This window comes from Pecten maximus, chromosome 15, assembly GCF_902652985.1.
Source record: "Pecten maximus chromosome 15, xPecMax1.1, whole genome shotgun sequence".
NCBI lineage: Eukaryota > Metazoa > Mollusca > Bivalvia > Pectinida > Pectinidae > Pecten > Pecten maximus.
This window is the reverse complement of record NC_047029.1, coordinates 807,587-826,832: the sequence shown is the minus strand read 5'-3', so window position 1 is coordinate 826,832 and position 19,246 is coordinate 807,587. Positions and strand designations below refer to the sequence as shown.

Below are 19,246 nucleotides of genomic sequence, written 5' to 3'. Positions count from 1 at the left end.
GATCTCCCTAAAGGTTCTATAACACCTGTCTATCTTCCCACCCTACCACGTGTTTTAATCCTACAGACACCCTAGCGACCCTTTTCCAGATTCCAGGCAGGCACATGGACAGGAAATGCCTTGTTCAGAACTATATGGGTGACAATCCCCTTATTGAAATAGACCCAATACTCAACGGTGGGTCAAACATTGAACTGTCGCGTTACCTTTATAGCGTGCACACTTACTCGACAAGAGCGTGACACAAGATATGCGCTAATCTCACCTGGGTAAGATCGTTATCAGGTCAGGACACCTGAACAGGTATATCGTATGAAGTGATACAGGTAAACACTTGGTATCACAATACGTACCTCTGTATGTTCAATCTAATTATGCCTGGACATGCACAACATGGAGGTTTTATATAAGGTAATGATACTTAAATGTAAAATTCTAAATATATGGAATTTGAAAAAAGAACATTCATTGGTACAAAAAAAAATATTCTTGTGAATAATACCATGCATTCCTTTCATCATGAAATTCTATCAAAACCAGTGAGAGCTTATACCATTCAAATTAATGAGAAAGTTCTAAGTTGCAAAAACTGGTTTTGTGATTACAGTGAATAAGAGAAGCAAGTTTATTGTTGAATATCTACATTGATAAAGAAATTCAAAGAAAAAACAGTTTCTTAACCTGGAGCTATAACTTGGAAGTATACCACTAGTTATCATGGACACACCCACCCTTCCCTACATCAGGACAAGTTTTTACTGTATAACGAAAGAAATTTTACTCCTCTGGAGAAATTCTTTCATGGACCCCAGTAATTTTTTCATTTTTTAACATTCATGATGAAAGGTCAGACGGGCCTATATCAATCATCAGTTATTCAATGCTGTTGGTAGATATTTCACCACTGTGACATTCAAAGTGGTTCAAGGTCAAATTTATTTATGGCAAACACACAACACTTGCTATCAAGAAAGCCAATTATTTATCACACATTTCTATTGGAAAATTTTATATTTTTTATGTACATATTTTAAGTGAATTTTAAAGTTTGTTAAGGTCGTGCATTTGTTTGAATATTGATGATTAAAAAAGAATCTGTATTGCTTGTATCATTTAACAGAGAAATCAATTGTATTGTACACAAAGTCTACATGTTTGTTAAACAATCTACATGAAATACCAAACTCAATAAACCAACATTTAGTGCTATATAAAACATATGAGCCGCCAGTTTAACGCTGCAGGCATGCTTCTTATCGAAAAGGACTCTTTGAGTACAACCCAAAATACTTCTCTAATCTATGAAGTCCATCTTTTTTGTCTGAAGCTGTGATTTTGAAGGTAAGACAGGTCTTAAACTTCATACTGCAAGGTTTATGTGTATTTTGTACCTTAAAGCCAGGCAATATTCCAATATTGTAAAACTTTACCCGAGTGAAAGTTGTGCAGTTTGATAAGGAGTAAATGTTACAGTAGTTGTTCTAACAAATTCCATGTCTGTGACATTTCAGTGTATGACTGCTGAGTGTAGCCCCATCCTGAGTGTAGCCCCATCCTGGGTGTAGCCCCATCCTGAGTGTAGCCCCATCCTGAGTGTAGCCCCATCCTGAATGTAGCCCCATCCTGAGTGTAGCCCCATCCTGAGTGTAGCCCCATCCTGTGTGTAGCCCCATCCTGAGTATAGCCCCATCCTGAGTGTAGCCCCATCCTGAATGTAGCCCCATCCTGCGTGTAGCCCCTTCCTGATTGTAGCCCCATCCTGAGTATAGCCCCATCCTGAGTGTAGCCCCATCCTGAGTGTAGTCCCATCCTGAGTGCAGCCGCTTCCTGAGTGTAGCCCCATCCTGCTTGTAGCCCCTTCCTGAGTGTAGCCCCATCCTGACTGTAGCCCCATCCTGATTGTAGCCCCATCCTGAGTATAGCCCCATCCTGAGTGTAGCCCCATCCTGAGTGTAGTCCCATCCTGACTGTAGCCCCTTCCTGCTTGTAGCCCCTTCCTGAGTGTAGCCCCATCCTGACTGTAGCCCCATCCTGAGTGTAGCCCCATCCTGACTGTAGTCCCATCCTGAGTGTAGCCCCATCCTGCTTGTAGCCCCTTCCTGAGTGTAGCCCCATCCTGACTGTAGCCCCTTCCTGAGTGTAGCCCCATCCTGAGTGTAGCCCCATCCTGACTGTAGTCCCATCCTGAGTGTAGCCCCATCCTGCTTGTAGCCCCTTCCTGAGTGTAGCCCCATCCTGACTGTAGCCCCATCCTGAGTGTAGCCCCATCCTGAGTGTAGTCCCATCCTGAGTGTAGCCCCATCCTGTGTGTCGCCCCATCCTGAGTGTAGCCCCATCCTGAGTGTAGCCCCTTCCTGAGTGTAGTCCCATCCTGAGTGTAGCCCCTTCCTGAGTGTAGTCCCATCCTGAGTGTAGCCCCATCCTGAGTGTAGCCCCACCCTGATCATGAGTATAGCCCTATCTTGTATGTTCCGGGTGACATATTGACATGTTGAATGACCTCTTTCAAAATGCTATTTTGTTTATACTTCAAATTAAAAGCATTGTTTTTCCCAGTAGGATAAACTTGACACAAGTTACTGCTTATAATTTATTGTAAACCTCCTTTTATTTCAATTAGACAAAATATGAACATACTATTATGACAATGAACAGAGACGGCAATGTGTATATGGGAAACAGACATGTCGATCTACCTCAGTCAGCCTTCATTAAATTGATCACAAAGTCATGATCAACCAACATTATTTTATAGAAACAATAAACATTTTGAACATCTTTAGCTAAAAGGTGTGCTCATTGAGTCAAATACAATGTTCAATTTGAGACCTACATTTTTTTGTGAAATTGAAGGGTGTGGTTTAATTTTTAAAATAAAGCAAAAGATAATTTTTGTTTTAACGTGAAGTTTCCTTTTCACACATTATCATTTACCTGCTGTTACCCTGCCAACCTTTCTCATGGCTAAATCACAAATCACTCCATCCAAATTCTACACCCTGTAAGTTGTCAATCTGAATTGCTAAAATGTGATGCGTTGTTGAACTTGCCATAAAATCTATCTACACCATTAAAGATTTCAGATAGGCGATAATAAATTTTAACCAACACTTAAATTAAAAAAATTTAACTTGCAAAATTATATTTAAAATAGACAAAATCAAGGCCTAATTTTAGTGAGAAGAGACTTTCTGTAAAGACAGTGTCTACAGAGGAGAGTGCTAATTTGCTATTCCTTAAAGACGGTGTCTACAGGGAAGTATGCTTATTTGTCTTCCTTAAAGACGGTGTCTACAGAGGAGTGTGCTAATTTGCTATTCCTTAAAGACAGTGTCTAAAGAGGAGTATGATAATTTGTCTTCCTTAAAGACGGTGTCTAAAGAGGAGTATGCTAATTTGTCTTCCTTAAAGACAGTGTCTACAGGGAAGTATGCTTATTTGTCTTCCTTAAAGACAGTGTCTACAGAGGAGTGTGCTAATTTGCTATTCCTTAAAGACAGTGTCTAAAGAGGAGAGTGTTAATTTGTCTTCCTTAAAGACGGTGTCTACAGAGGAGAGTGCTAATTTGTCTTCCTTAAAGACGGTGTCTACAGAGGAGTATGCTAATTTGCTATTTCTTAAAGACGGTGTCTACAGAGGAGAGTGCTAATTTGTCTTCCTTAAAGACGATGTCTACAGAGGAGAGTGCTAATTTGTCTTCCTTAAAGACGGTGTCTACAGAGGAGAGTGCTAATTTGTCTTCCTTAAAGACGGAGTCTACAGAGGAGAGTGCTAATTTGTCTTCCTTAAAGACAGTGTCTACAGAGGAGAGTGCTAATTTGTCTTCCTTAAAGACGTGTCTACAGAGGAGTATGCTAATTTGCTATTCCTTAAAGACGGTGTCTACAGAGGAGAGTGCTAATTTGTCTTCCTTAAAGATGGTGTCTACAGAGGAGAGTGCTAATTTGTCTTCCTTAAAGACGGTGTCTACAGAGGAGAGTGCTAATTTGTCTTCCTTAAAGACTGTCTACAGAGGAGTGTGCTAATTTGTCTTCCTTAAAGATGGTGTCTACAGAGGAGTGTGCTAATTTGTCTTCCTTAAAGACGGTGTCTACAGAGGAGAGTGCTAATTTGTCTTCCTTAAAGACGGTGTCTACAGAGGAGAGTGCTAATTTGTCTTCCTTAAAGACGGTGTCTACAGAGGAGAGTGCTAATTTGTCTTCCTTAAAGACGGTGTCTACAGAGGAGTGTGCTAATTTGTCTTCCTTAAAGACGGTGTCTACAGAGGAGAGTGCTAATTTGTCTTCCTTAAAGACAGTGTCTATAGTGCAAAAAATCACAGCCAAGTATTTAGTCAATGTCTCCATGACATCAGACTACATCACCTAAATCTGGACGAAGACCAGCACGACATGGTCAGATGAACACGAAGAGTCAGTCAAAATATAGGTGAGAGATAATAGGAAACACCTGCATATCTCAAAAAAAGAAAAGTTATGTAAGACACCATGGAACATCCTGATGTGAGCTACAAAGAGATGACATGTAGAGTGGGATTTATCTAGGATTAAGGGTGAAAACACTTCTCTGAAAAGTGGAATATTTAATCTCGGCAGGCTATTAATCTGTCAGGGTGTGAATAACCAAGATGATGGACTTTTATAAAACAATTGACTGAACAAAGTGATAATTTTTCCTTACATTGTAAAAGTGTCATTCAAATCAATTCTTTTAGAAAATATGAAACATTAAATGTGATAATTATGGAATTAAAGGAATCAATAAGATCAAATTAACAACTATATCAATCAGATAATAATGGTTAAAAGTTACCTATGTCTATCACTTTGTGTCAAAATTTTATTTGTTGGTCCGAGGGCTTATTACATGATAAATACAGATATCTTGGAAGATATATTGGTGGTCAGAATCTAATATTCAACTAAGAATTAGTCTTCCAGGCTCCTAAAGTATGGTCTGTAATTTAATAATGTATACCACCCCTGAACTCTGGCCTGTATATATACGTACCTGCCCCCTGAACTCTGGCCTGTATATATACGTACCTGCCCCCTGAACTATGACCTGTACCTGCCCCCTGAACTCTGGCCTGTATATATACGTACCTGCCCCCTGAACTCTGGCCTGTATATATACGTACCTGCCCCCTGAACTATGACCTGTACCTGCCCCCTGAACTCTGGCCTGTATATATACGTACCTGCTCCCTGAACTCTGGCCTGTACCTGCCCCCTGAACTATGGCCTGTATCTGCCCCCTGAACTATGGCCTGTACCTGCCCCCTGAACTATGGCCTGTACCTGCCCCCTGAACTCTGGCCTGTATATATACGTACCTGCCCCCTGAACTCTGGCATGTATATATACGTACCTGCCCCCTGAACTCTGGCCTGTACCTGCCCCCTGAACTATGGCCTGTATCTGCCCCCTGAACTCTGGCCTGTATATATACGTACCTGCCCCCTGCACTCTGGCCTGTACCTGCCTCCTGAACTATGGCCTGTACCTGCCACCTGAACTATGGCCTGTATCTGCCCCCTGAATTCTGGCCTGTATCTGCCCCCTGAACTCTGGCCTGTACCTTCCCCCTGAACTATGGCCTGTACCTGCCCCCTGAACTATGGCCTGTACCTTCCCCCTGAACTATGGCCTGTACCTGCCACCTGAACTATGGCCTGTATCTGCCCCCTGAATTCTGGCCTGTATCTGCCCCCTGAACTCTGGCCTGTACCTGCCCCCTGAACTATGGCCTGTACCTGCCCCCTGAACTATGGCCTGTACCTTCCCTCTGTACTCTGGCCTGTACCTTCCCCCTGAACTCTGGCCTGTATCTGTCCCCTGAACTCTGGTCTGTATCTGCCCCCTGAACTATGACCTGTACCTGCCCCCTGAACTCTGGCCACAATAAGTAGTCATAAATAAGCTACATAAATACTGTGAAAATTGCAAAAAATCAAGTCTGGTACACATGTTTTTTAATCAATTATTATAACTATGAGATTAACTAGTCACAGCTAGGGATGACCATATGGATGTTGGACATGGCCAGCTGGTTACATGTTTAATAATCTGTACAGTGTTGGTGGCAATCTCCGACACCTGTTCTGAATTAATATGATCAGGTTTTAATTCTGTACACCATGTATTACCCTGGTCCCAGCAGGGCTGAACTTGACCAGTGTAATGTATAAAAGATATACAGGAAGTTGATCAGGTGATACCGGTTACTGTCCAGTCACATTTAACAGGTGTACCCCCTGCACTACGTTTGTTGTCTGTGTATGTGGTAGATACAAATATTTTTGCTTAATTCCTCCCTATTTCACAAAGTTGGAAAATATCAGAGTTGAATTATAGCAAAACATTTCCTATTCATAATTAAAAGGGAGGTTTCAATAACAACATACCCAAGCATCACCAGTAACTTTGGTACGTTGTGATTAAAACATCCCTCTTAATTTTGATATTTCATTTCATCGCCAGCCTGATGATACCTTTAAATTACAATGTAGGTATCCTTACCCAACACACAGCACCCTACCTAACCCTCCTCTTACCTGAACCTGATGTTGGTTCCACATGTACATTGTTAAAATTTGTTACCGGGTAATTTTCTATTCATGATCTATAGCAATAAAGTATTTAGATTTACAAATGTTTTTAACCGATCTACGAATTTGATATTTCTTTTGAAACAGTCATTTCCTCTTCCATTTCCTGTTCGTATTGTTCTATCAACTTTGGTGGTGATTTCAATCAGGTCAGTAGCAATATCGTGTCAAATAATCTTAAGTTAAACTTCACTTTTTACATCAAGACAATTGATCCCGAACAATCATTTTGAATTGAGACAGTTTAAGTGACAAACACCAATAACAAACAGTGCCAGGTTTAAATACCCCGAACAAAAGGCAACACATTTTTCAACACTCAACTTTGTAAAAACTTTCAAATAACACCTAATCAAATCCGGAGTATTTTGTTAACAAAATGTTTTTTGTTTGTTTTGTATTTTCAGGCTTTAATGTCCTTGCAATATGTCAGCCATGGTCATTTGAGGACAAGTGTCAAGGAGACACCTATAGAGGAAAACAGAGACGAAGAGATTCAGAGCAGTGAGGAAAGAAAGGAAAGATTTAAAATCCCAAATAAGAGTTACAATGGGAACAGAAGATCTGTTTTGGTCGCCTAATTCTTCTCTTGTGATTTTGAAACAAATAGATATAATGACCTTGTAAGAATTTGTTTGTGTAAAGGAAATTGAAGTCATTCACACTGTGGCTATAGGGACGTATATAGTTCATAGTTTTCAATTTTGCCAAAGGGACATACAAAATGTAATTCTGACTTAGTATTTTTGACTATCAAATTTAATGGTATCTACTACATTTACAGCACACAAACCAGGGTCAAGAGTTCCACCTCAGCATGTGGTTACACATATGATTATATGACAGATTTCTGTTACAAATATACCAATCCCATTTCCTCAAGACACCAAATATTTATATTTACATAATGCACAGATTTTATTCTCGATCTGTAGTCTAGTGCTTTGAGAGTCAAATTTTACATCCTCTTAAACAATTCATGATCAGACTGTTTAATGTTCTGTATAAAATGTAATTGTTCTACTTTATGTGAATTTTGTTTTTAATTGTGAATTATAATAAACATTGAAGAGTTCAGGCAATTGCAGGTGATTTTTGTTTTTAATTGTTAATTATACTGGAGAGTTCAGGCATTTGTAGATGATTTTTTTGAAAATGTTTTCAGGGTAACTCGGTCAAACTTCTTGGAAAAGGATTTATATCAGTTTTAATTTGTTTCCATATCACATTCCTTTGAACATTGTCTATTTTGTCATGCAATTCAATATGGAAAGAAATAAAGATTGTATTAAAACAGTGAAAATTCATTTAAATATCAGCCAGATTATCTTAACTCAAATTAAAATTGGAATTTACATGTTTCTACACTACATATTTATTGGTTGTGAGTTTCAGACTTGTGTCCTAAGGCTACGTGAGGCTATAGCTAGACACATGTAATTAGCCTTTCCAGGTAGATGTCCATTTACATCAGGTAGCCCGGTTACAGGTGTTAGTCGACCCTAGCCAGGATATATTATACCTGGCCAGAGGCAAAAGAAGCATTAGACATAATTAGGTAGGAAGTCTGCTTTACCACCAGGAGGTGAGATAGAACCTCTAATTGATATTAGTTGTATAATGACACATGTATAATGGTCATATACTAGACCAGTTGCTTTCTGTCATCAATTTAAACAGGACATAAAAAGACATGTCACTTTTTGACATTTTTTTGTGATTAAAAGTCCGGATATAATTATCTGATGTTTAAAAAAGTAACATTTCAATGAATTTAATGGGGTTATTTAAAACGATTATGTATAATTAGTTCCAACAAGATTGAATAGTGTTGTAACTTGTGACCAAGGTCATTATATATTAGATTACATTAGCAAATTTCACTATTGACTGGATATTATGTTTAAACCCAAGAATCCTGCATATCACAGCAGCTGATGAAATAAAACGTGCATGTTTGCCAGAGCTCAGTATAAAATATACATGCATTTGTTTCAGAATTAGAATATGATGTAAACTAAATGTCAATAGAAAACAAGTTCTCATGAGGTCTATAATGCACAGGTAAATAAAAACTTAAACATGTATTAGTCACCGGTTCACCACAAGAATGCGAACAATGTATAAACCCAGAGTGGTTACCTTGACTCACTCAAGATAATAAAGATATGAAATTGTATCTTCTTCTCAAACCCAAACTTACAGAAACAATGAACACACCCAGATATTTATTTATGATCCAACAACTTCATACCTATGAATGCTTGGTGATGAATTCCAGCCTCCTCCACATATAGTGTAAGATAATATTTCTACAAATCACTTCAAGCTAACAATGCTCCACAACATAACTGTACTCTGCTACCACAGTGGTGCTAATCAGATCAATGCTTGATTTAAAGACCATGACTTAATCGGTCACCTATAACGTAATTAATCAGCTTACGTAGATTAATCATAAAATACATAAAATCTAATTTCTGTCTTTTATTGAGGTATATATCCTATCCTCAAGCTAAAAATACCGAACAGTCTGCTAAACAAATTTATATTGTCGGCATGTGAATTTCTCTTCTGTACAATGGATTGAAAATTGTTTAGAAGATTAAACTTTTTATGTACACAAAAAGAAATGACAAATATTTTTATGCTATTTACGAAAAATGACCTTGACCATGAAGAAAAATGACATGAAATGTAGAAAACCATTTGTCGCTAATTTCATGAAAATGACCTTCACTTACAAGGTCAAAACATAAAACAACCAACTTTCAATCGCACACAAATGACCAATGGTCTGAATCAGAAAACATCAATGTTTACTAGAAATTGTAAACTTGTAAATCTACATTCTTAATTGCTTAATACATTTTTTCTTCGCTGATATGATTGAATCTAAATAACTATAAATATTGAAGAAAAAAACCTCCTGAACCCCCCGTCTGGGGTGTATATACACACAATATGTTTATATTGGTCTTCAAAGAAACTTGTTTTTATTTGTTTTCTGATCAAGACCTATCTCCATTCTTATGACAACATGGTACAGTTAGTTGAACCACCAGGGTGTATGCCTCCATCAATCAAACAGTCCTATGTTATTTCAACAGCAGTTTAAACACCTGTTAGATCTTTTCATGGCCATACAATATAGACAGGACAAAGATAACAAAACTGAAGCCAATGAAAAATGTGATAAAAAAACACCAGAGCTGATAAGAATAAACCAGTTATTTATAACTCAACACTACATATACTTTAAAATGATAATCTCATTATATATGATATAATATTCTGTAAAATAATCACGTATTGTAGATAATTCAGTTAATTAGCACCACTATGCTTTACATATACGTATATATTTTTATACGTTTTCTAAGCTTCATTCAGACAACCACATTCCTATACCTCAATATACAGACTTATTTGCTATTTTGTTTTTAACATAATACATATCAGATATCTGCAAAATGGGCTTAATTATTTAGGAGAAAATTGAACGAAACCAGATTCAGGAGTATGTACCACACATTTTGCAAATTATTGTTTTATTATTTGTACATAAATGCAAGATATTTGATTTGAGGAATGATGGAGCCCCTGAATATCATACAAGTAGTAAATGTACTGGGTGTTTACTTAATTTCTATGCGGTTCCCTGATGAAATGTCCACATGTCATCTTGATATGACTATGAGAATGATCACAAATTCATAATCACTGGTTTTACAGCCAATCAGGTTAGATCCCTGGCCTTCTATAAGTGAGGAGAACTTCATTTTTTGTTCAGATAAATATGCTTGAAATTATACTTTCTTTTTGTTGTTCAATTATGCTGAATTAGATATCTTTTTTTTTTTTCTTTCTTCCATTTTTTGGACTTCATGACAAAATCATCAACTTCTTAAAGAACTAGTCGAGTTAATTATAGATGTATAACAGTTGATAAGTTATCAACTACTATATGAATTTCCTAATTTTTTAAAGACAAAATAGATTTGTTAACATTTTCTTCTGAGGAATTAATCAATATCATATGCTAATTTACAAATTAGTTTAGGTAGTATTTTTTATTCCAGTTTCATTTGGACAGAAAAACAAGCGAAGAATTTTTCTTGGAGTAGAACTTCAACATGTGTTATAGTTCCCTTAAAAAGATTTAAAAAATCTAATTTAGAGAGTGAAATATGGGATACCTACCATCCAATATACACCATTTCCCGTCAATATCTGCATTCTGTATGTAGGAATCTTCAATCGTAGGGTCATAATCCTCGACGAACATTTTCTGGAAGAATTGGATAGTTAATGCCGACTTGCCCACACCACCATCACCCACGACCACGAGTTTGTAAGTTTTAGCGTTATCGCCGTGTAATCCCTTGGACATCGTGACAAAATGTTCCTTTTTCCTCAAGCACACTTACTATAATAACAGAAATGAGACAAATGATATCCTTTGAATTCACTAAATGTCTTGGTACGATTCTTCTCTCGTTGCACAATTAGGGATTTCCTCTCGGATATGATAGCTTTAACAGGAGGAAGTAGGTCCTCTGGAGCGAAGTGCTGCCCTGAAGAGCAAATGACACAATTTCGTTGCAACGCAGGTACGCTATTACTTTTAAGAGCGCTCAGTGATACAGGTAAAAACCCCGGAGTCTTACCTATCGTAGACCTCGTGGTAGAACCGAAATGGTAAACACAAACTACCGTTGGTGAATTTAGCGTATCTAAACGATTTTAGTACTTGGCATCCACTTGAGGTCTGTCAACATACTGTTTGTTTAAGATGACTTTCTCTACCGACAGCCGATTGACACCAAATAAATCTACATTACTACACCTTAATGTCAGGACTGTCAGTCAACTCGTAGAGATTTCGTAGTACACAGCCAATATGGCTGGGCTGTATAATATCAAAGCTATTTTTAACGACACATTTGATTGGCTAATTTCCCAATCGGCGAGGAATATCGTCTGTGATTGGCCAACAGGTGCCCTTTCGCAATCAACGTTTGTTTACTTTCTTGCGTGAAATCGCACGGTCTATCGGTCTATGACGTAAAAGGCCTATGCTGTCAAAAAATATCTGAGAAATCTGTTAGAGCAATCATGCAATACAGAATCAATATGGACTGCTATTTAAATGCCACGCGGAGAAAACGTGACTTTAGTTTTGGCCTAAGCTGTTTATCAAAGTTTGACAGTCGTATATGCCTCCTGCACACCGATCACGATTACAGTTACCCAGGCCACCCATGGGACATCGCCACATGTTCCCAACGACCAGATTGTTGACAGTTTTATGCAAAAGATTTGAATATTTCACAACATAGCAGTACAATGCCATCTGATGTTTGTCATGAATTCTGCGTTACGCTGCACCTGTATAAATTATTGTAAAAGGAAGAGGTCGATGTGGCTTGTACAGTGAACATACTCAAAGAGTAAATCTTAGGCTCAGGAGGCAGAGCCGTGGCTTATCACGCCGGCACCCGGGTTCGATTCCCGTCGGGACATTCGACAGGAATGTGTTTTACTGAGAACTTTCACATTATCATTAATTGACTCTGGGTACCATAAACTCAAGAAACGGGTATAATTTAACATATTTGACCTCATTAACCTTTATTTAATAGGACAACGGTCAGATTCCTTTACATAAATATCATGACTATGAGGGTATCTAATTGATTGTTCTGAAGAATTCATTAAAATTTAAATATTATAACACATTCGATCCATGACCTTAAAAAAGGTCAAAGTCATTAATTTGAACAAATTTGTTGGCCATTTGTTTATACCAGGGTGACATATCATTATGCCAATACAACCACAGAAATGTTGACAGAAGTTAAAGTGAGACCTCTATTGAGAATGTTGAAAGAGTGTCATTCGTATAACGTACTGGTGTTTATATACAATTAAAAAGTATAAGTACTGGTGTATTATTACCCTACACTGTATATAACTATTTTTTTTAAATGTCACTTTATGAATATACTGAAACAAGCTTGAAATTTTTAAGGTCAAGGTCATGATTTGATCTAAATATATTTATTGCCTTTTTAGTAACAGGATTGGGTCAAGGTCATGGAATTCAATAGATTATAGGTTTGTTCATGACTGTTAAGATATTCAATTATTAAAGGCTTACAGTAAAATATAAGGTCTTGGGTGCATGTTATATCATGATTTCCTTTTCGTAGGTGAACACAAAATTGAAATGAAGTATTATTCAAAATTCAACGTTCATTTTGATAATTTCAAGGCATTTTATTTAAATGTAGGGACTTAAGTTTACTTTGAGTACCATGGCCTCTTCAAACTGTTTGCAACATTCAAAAGACAAAAACATACTTTTTTGTTTAAAATTTTTATTTGCCAATTTATAATCAGCAGGTAACAGTTACAATTAACTTCAAAAACAAGGATCACATTTACTTTTAATTTTCATAAACATTTGTATCGAAACCATTAAGGCAAAACAAAAAAATTGTTTGTTTCCTGTTACCAAAATCATATTTAAAAAATCATTGTAGGAAGGTAAACAATTTAACAGTTTATTCTAAACAAGAGATCCCAGAGGGATCTTGGCGCCCACCATTGAATGATCTTTATAGGTTCCATGTCAGATTGATCTTTTCCCTACTTTTCCCTTCCTCTAAGTCTTACTAATCTGTGTAAATTCAGAAACAGCCCTCTAGTACTTTTCAAACAAGGGGAACCTATATATAAAATTTAAGATTTAGCGATAATGGCTGTCTGTCAGCCATGTTGTTTTCGGATTGGTCCCAAAATGCAACACCAGGGACCAAGGGGAACCTATATATGAAATTTGAGAAAGATCCCTTCAGTACCTTCTGTAAAATAGCGATAACAAACTTCAATTGTCAAAATCCAAGATGGCTGCCTGTCAGCCAGGTTGTTTTCTGACTGGTCTCAAAATCCAATATGCATAACTAGGCACAGAGGGCAACCTACAAATGAAATTTCAGAAAGATCCCTTCAGCAATTTCTGATAAATAGCTATAACAAACTTCCATTGTCAAAATCCAAGATGGCTGCCTGTCGGCCATGTTGTTTTCCGATTGGTCTCAAAATGCAATATGCATAACTAGGCATCGAGGGGAACCTACATATGAAATTTGAGAAAGATCCCTTCATTGCTTTCTCAGAAATAGCGATAACAAACTTCAATTGTCAAAATCCAAGATGGCTGCCTGTCGGCCATGTTGTTTAAGGATTGGTCTCAATATGCAATATGCATAACTAGGCACCAAGGGGAACCTACATATGAAATTTGAGAAAGATCCCTTCATTGCTTTCTCAGAAATAGCGATAACAAACTTCAATTGTCAAAATCCAAGATGGCTGCCTGTCGGCCATGTTGTTTAAGGATTGGTCTCAATATGCAATATGCATAACTAGGCACCAAGGGGAACCTATATATGAAATTTGAGAAAGATCCCTTCAGTCCTTTCTGAGAAATAGAGATAACAAACTTCAATTGTCAAAATCCAAGATGGCTGCCTGTCGGCCATGTTGTTTTCCGATTGGTCTCAAAATGCAATATGCATAACTAGGCATCGAGGGGAACCTACATATGAAATTTGAGAAAGATCCCTTCATTGCTTTCTCAGAAATAGCAATAACAAACTTCAATTGTCAAAATCCAAGATGGCTGCCTGTCGGCCATGTTGTTTTCCGATAGGTCTCAAAATGCGATATGCATAACTAGGCACCAAGGGGAACCTATATATGAAATTTGAGAAAGATCCTTTCAGTCCTTTCTGAGAAATAGAGATAACAAACTTCAATTGTCAAAATCCAAGATGGCTGCCTGTCGGCCATGTTGTTTTCCTATAAGTCCCAAAATGCGATATGCATAACTAGGCACCAAGGGGAACCTACATATGGAATTTGAGAAAGATCCCTTCAGTACTTCCTGAGAAATAGCGATAACAAACTTCAATTGTCAAAATCCAAGATGGCTGCCTGTCGGCCATGTTGTTTTCCGATAGGTCTCAAAATGCGATATACATAACTAGGCACCAAGGGAAACCTACATATGAAATTTGAGAAAGATCCCTTCAGTACTTTATGAGAAATAGCGATAACAAACTTCAATTGTCAAAATCCAAGATGGCTGCCTGTCGGCCATGTTGTTTTCTGATAGGTCTCAAAATGCGATATGCATAACTAGGCACCAAGGGGAACTTACATATGGAATTTGAGAAAGATCCCTTCAGTACTTTCTGAGAAATAGCGATAACAAACTTCAATTGTCAAAATCCAAGATGGCTGCCTGTCGGCCATGTTGTTTTCTGATAGGTCTCAAAATGCGATATGCATAACTAGGCACCAAGGGGAACTTACATATGGAATTTGAGAAAGATCCCTTCAGTACTTTCTGAGAAATAGCGATAACAAGAATTGTTAACGGACGGACGGAGGGATGGACGGACGGACGGACGGACCACGGACGCAGGGCGATTTGAATAGCCCACCATCTGATGATGGTGGGCTAATAAAAGTTTTTAAGGAATATATGAGAGAGTGATCATCAATTTAAAATCACTTCCTGGAAAATTATATATATACATGTACATGTATATCAAAAAAGAAAAGAAAATAGGATCAACAGGGTACCAGAAAACAAACAATATCTTGTGTTTTTTTTTTTATTGTGCTTCATTAAGCATAACATATATATATATATATCTTGTCATTCTACTTGGCACCCAAATATGTATTGGAGATGTCTGTCATACATAATTCACTTAAAAGAGAAAACATTGTTTGTCTTAATTCAGAATTACTTCAATTATAAGCTACATGACTTGTATGGCCTGATTACATTCAAGCTTTACATTGAGGTTTTCATGGGATGCCAGTATTATTTCTTATTATGTCCTTTGATCATGTAGAAACATCCTCATGACCCTTTGGACCAAGACTGTCTCGTGTAGAAACATCCTCATGACCCTTTGGACCGAGACTGTCTCGTGTAGAAACATCCTCATGACCCTTTGGACCGAGACTGTCTCGTGTAGAAACATCCTCGTGACCCTTTGGACCGAGACTGTCTCGTGTAGAAACATCCTCACGGCCCTTTGGACCGAGACTGTCTCGTGTAGAAACATCCTCACGGCCCTTTGGACAGAGACTGTCTCATGTAGAAACATCCTCACAGCCCTTTGGACCGAGACTGTCTCGTGTAGAAATATCCTCGTGACCCTTTGGACCGAGACTGTTTCGTGTAGAAACATCCTCATGACCCTTTGGACCGAGACTGTCTCCTGTAGAAACATCCTCATGACCCTTTGGACCGAGACTGTCTCGTGTAGAAACATCCTCATGACCCTTTGGACAGAGACTGTCTCGTGTAGAAACATCCTCATGACCCTTTGGACCGAGACTGTCTCGTGTAGAAATATCCTCACGGCCCTTTGGACCGAGACTGTCTCGTGTAGAAACATCCTCATGACCCTTTGGACCGAGACTGTCTCGTGTAGAAATACCCTCACAAATCTTTGGACTGAGACTGTCTCTTGTATGTTTTTTTATCAAGTATTTTATGTGACATACAATAACAAGAGAACCCAGAGGGATCTTGGCGCCCACCATTGAATGATCTTCATAGGTTCCATGTCAGATTGATCTTTTCTGTACTTTTCCCTTCATTTTACTAATCTGTGCAAATTGAGACATCCCTCCAGTACTTTTCAAACAAGGGAATCCTAGCTATATAAGAAATTTGAGATTTAACGATAATGGCTGTTTGTTTGCCAGGTTGTTTTAAGGACAGACTGGTCCAAAAATGCAATACAAGGGACCAAGGGGAACCTACTTATGAAATTTGAGAAAGATCCATTAAGTACTTTGAGAAATAGAGATAACAAACTTCAATTGTCAAAATCCAAGATGGCGGTCTGTCGGCCATATTGTTTTCCAATTGATCTCAAAATGCAATAAGCATAACGAGGCACCAAGGGGAACCTCCATATGAAATTTGAGAATGATCCCTTCAGTACTTTCTCAGAAATAGCCATAACAAACTTCAATTGTCAAAATCCAAGATGGCTGCCTGTCGGCCATGTTATTTTCAGATTGGTCTCAAAATGCAAAATGCAAAACTAGGCACGAAGGGAAACTTACATATGAAATTTGAGAAAGATCCCTTAAATACTTTCTCAGAAATAGTGATAACAAACTTCAATAGTCAAAATCCAAGATGTCTGCCTGTCGGCCATGTTGTTTTCAGATTGGTCTCAAAACACAATATGCATAACTAGGCACCAAGGGAAACTTACATATGAAATTTCAGAAAGATCCCTTCAGTACTTTCTCAGAAATAGTGATAACAAACTTCAATTGTCAAAATCCAAGATGGCTGCCTGTCGGCCATGTTGTTTTCTGATCGGTCCCAAAATGCAATATGCATAACTAAGCACTAAGGGGAACCCACATATGAAATTTGAGAAAGATCCCTTCAGTACTTTCTCAGAAATAGCGATAACAAACTTCAATTGTCAAAATCCAAGATGGCTGCCTGTCGGCCATGTTGTTTTCCGATAGGTCTCAAAATGCAATATGCATAACTAGGCACCAAGGGGAACCTACATACGAAATTTGAGAAAGATCCCTTTGGTACTTTCTCAGAAATAGCGATAACAAACTTCAATTGTCAAAATCCAAGATGGCTGCCTGTCGGCCATGTTGTTTTCCGATAGGTCTCAAAATGCAATATGCATAACTAGGCACCAAGGGGAACCTACATACGAAATTTGAGAAAGATCCCTTTGGTACTTTCTCAGAAATAGCGATAACAAACTTCAATTGTCAAAATCCAAGATGGCTGCCTGTCGGCCATGTTGTTTTCCGATAGGTCTCAAAATGCAATATGCATAACTAGGCACCAAGGGGAACCTACATATCAAATTTGAGAAAGATCCCTTTGGTACTTTCTCAGAAATAGCGATAACAAACTTCAATGGTCAAAATCCAAGATGGCTGCCTGTCGGCCATGTTGTTTACCGATCGGTCCCAAAATGCAATATGCATAACTAGGCACCAAGGGGAACCTACATATGAATTTTGAGAAAGATCCCTTCAGTACTTTCTGAGGATTAGCGATAACAAGAATTGTTTACGGACGGACGGACGGACGGACCACGGACGCAGGGCGATTTGAATAGCCCACCATCTGATGATGGTGGGCTAAAAACAATCATTAACCTACATTAAGTGATTAATACAATAATTAAAGATTACATGTCCCTTTAATGATAATAAACAATTATTATTCAAGGGAGATAACTTCAATACAACAAATCACAGGAAACTTGAATAAAATTAACACAAGACAGCATATACACCCTTAATATCTTTAAGGATTTATTATGTTTTTATAAATTAATACTTATAGCACTTATTACTTTGTTATTGAAAGAATTTTCCATTTGCTAGAAGAAGGCTTTGCCCTCCAGCTTACTCATATCACAGTATCACAGATATAAACCATTAGATATATCTCTGTTGATATAATAAAACAAATTATAAAGATTTCAGCTTGGCTGTTAAAATCTTTATTTTAATATGAAACAAAAGAAATTCATTATTAGTAAAAAATATTGAAAAGAAAATCTGTCTCAACAATCAAAACAAAAGAGTGAAATATGAAAAATAAAATGTTCAAACAATTATTAAATACAATGTACATCAACTGTTTGATGATGCATTCACCTTTGTAATACAAACTTAATTTTTTACTCACAAGCTAAGTTCTGACTTATTATCTTATTGTGACAACAACATACTTCACCTGAATTTGCATTTCCACGTAAAATTAAGACCATGATTCCAAATTGTCTATTTTCAGCAGTTGGGCATCATCAGTTCAATTTGAAATCCAACCTCGCGCGTACAACCTTGCACCCCACACATCCCTAACTCGCACCCCAAACCCCTCTTCCCAAACATTACTAACAAACATACCCAACTCATCAACAACTCTCTACATTCATTGTTCAGTTTCACCCAACTCTCTCCTCTAATCAACAGGCCATCACAAATCATCTACATTGTATTTGTCTTTGACACATAATCTAGTTGTTTTGTTGACCTTGACCTTCACAGTGTCTTCCATATGGGGACCTCAATTAACCTTTGAACTGCGAATTCACCCAGATGACCTTTGAACTGTGCTATCTGAAGTTGTCGACCTTGATGGTAAGTGCTACCTCAGGCCTGTTACTCCTGGGACCAAATCCACCAAATTCTTCCTGTCTCTTTTTCCTCATCTCCCTCCTACAAAGTACACCAGATGTTAAAAACTTTTAGTATTGCAGTTGTTCATTTGTCATCAATACTTGTATCCCTCTATCATTGTTGTGGCAAAATGTCTATAAAATCATCAAACTTAATAAAATATCACGGATGATCGTAAATATACTTACTCTTTTTTCTTTTCCTCCACCTGTTTCTGTAGCTCCATTTGTCCATAATCATCTTCTAATGTGGCAAAGTCATTCTTCCTCATCTGGTCAAACTGCATATCCTATCAATTACAGCAACAATTAACAATTTACCAATGTGACAATGTCAGTTATGGATATAGGCAATGTA

The 19,246-nt window shown here is 37.7% G+C and overlaps 2 protein-coding genes and 1 long non-coding RNA gene across 3 annotated transcripts in view; 1 reads left to right on the top strand and 2 right to left on the bottom strand.

Annotated features, from left to right (window-relative positions):
* The window catches only part of LOC117343875 (ras-related protein M-Ras-like), a 40,652-nt gene extending 28,707 nt beyond the window's left edge, over positions 1–11,945 (bottom strand). The window contains exon 1 of the mRNA XM_033906419.1: positions 10,814–11,945. Coding sequence (XP_033762310.1) covers positions 10,814–11,003 — 190 coding nt within the window. The 5' untranslated portion in view covers positions 11,004–11,945. The remainder of the gene's footprint in view (positions 1–10,813) is intronic.
* Positions 190–7,217, top strand: LOC117343876. Its single transcript, XR_004536093.1, has 2 exons — positions 190–411; positions 7,018–7,217. It is a non-coding gene; the product is annotated as an uncharacterized LOC117343876 (long non-coding RNA).
* A 5,937-nt stretch (positions 11,946–17,882) lies between the features above and the next one.
* LOC117343457 (ubiquitin carboxyl-terminal hydrolase 40-like) overlaps positions 17,883–19,246 on the bottom strand; it is a 49,789-nt gene continuing 48,425 nt past the window's right edge. Inside the window, exons 30-31 of the mRNA XM_033905813.1 lie at positions 19,078–19,178; positions 17,883–18,928 (exon numbers count right to left, since the gene is read on the bottom strand). Coding sequence (XP_033761704.1) covers positions 18,826–18,928; positions 19,078–19,178 — 204 coding nt within the window. The 3' untranslated portion in view covers positions 17,883–18,825. The remainder of the gene's footprint in view (positions 18,929–19,077; positions 19,179–19,246) is intronic.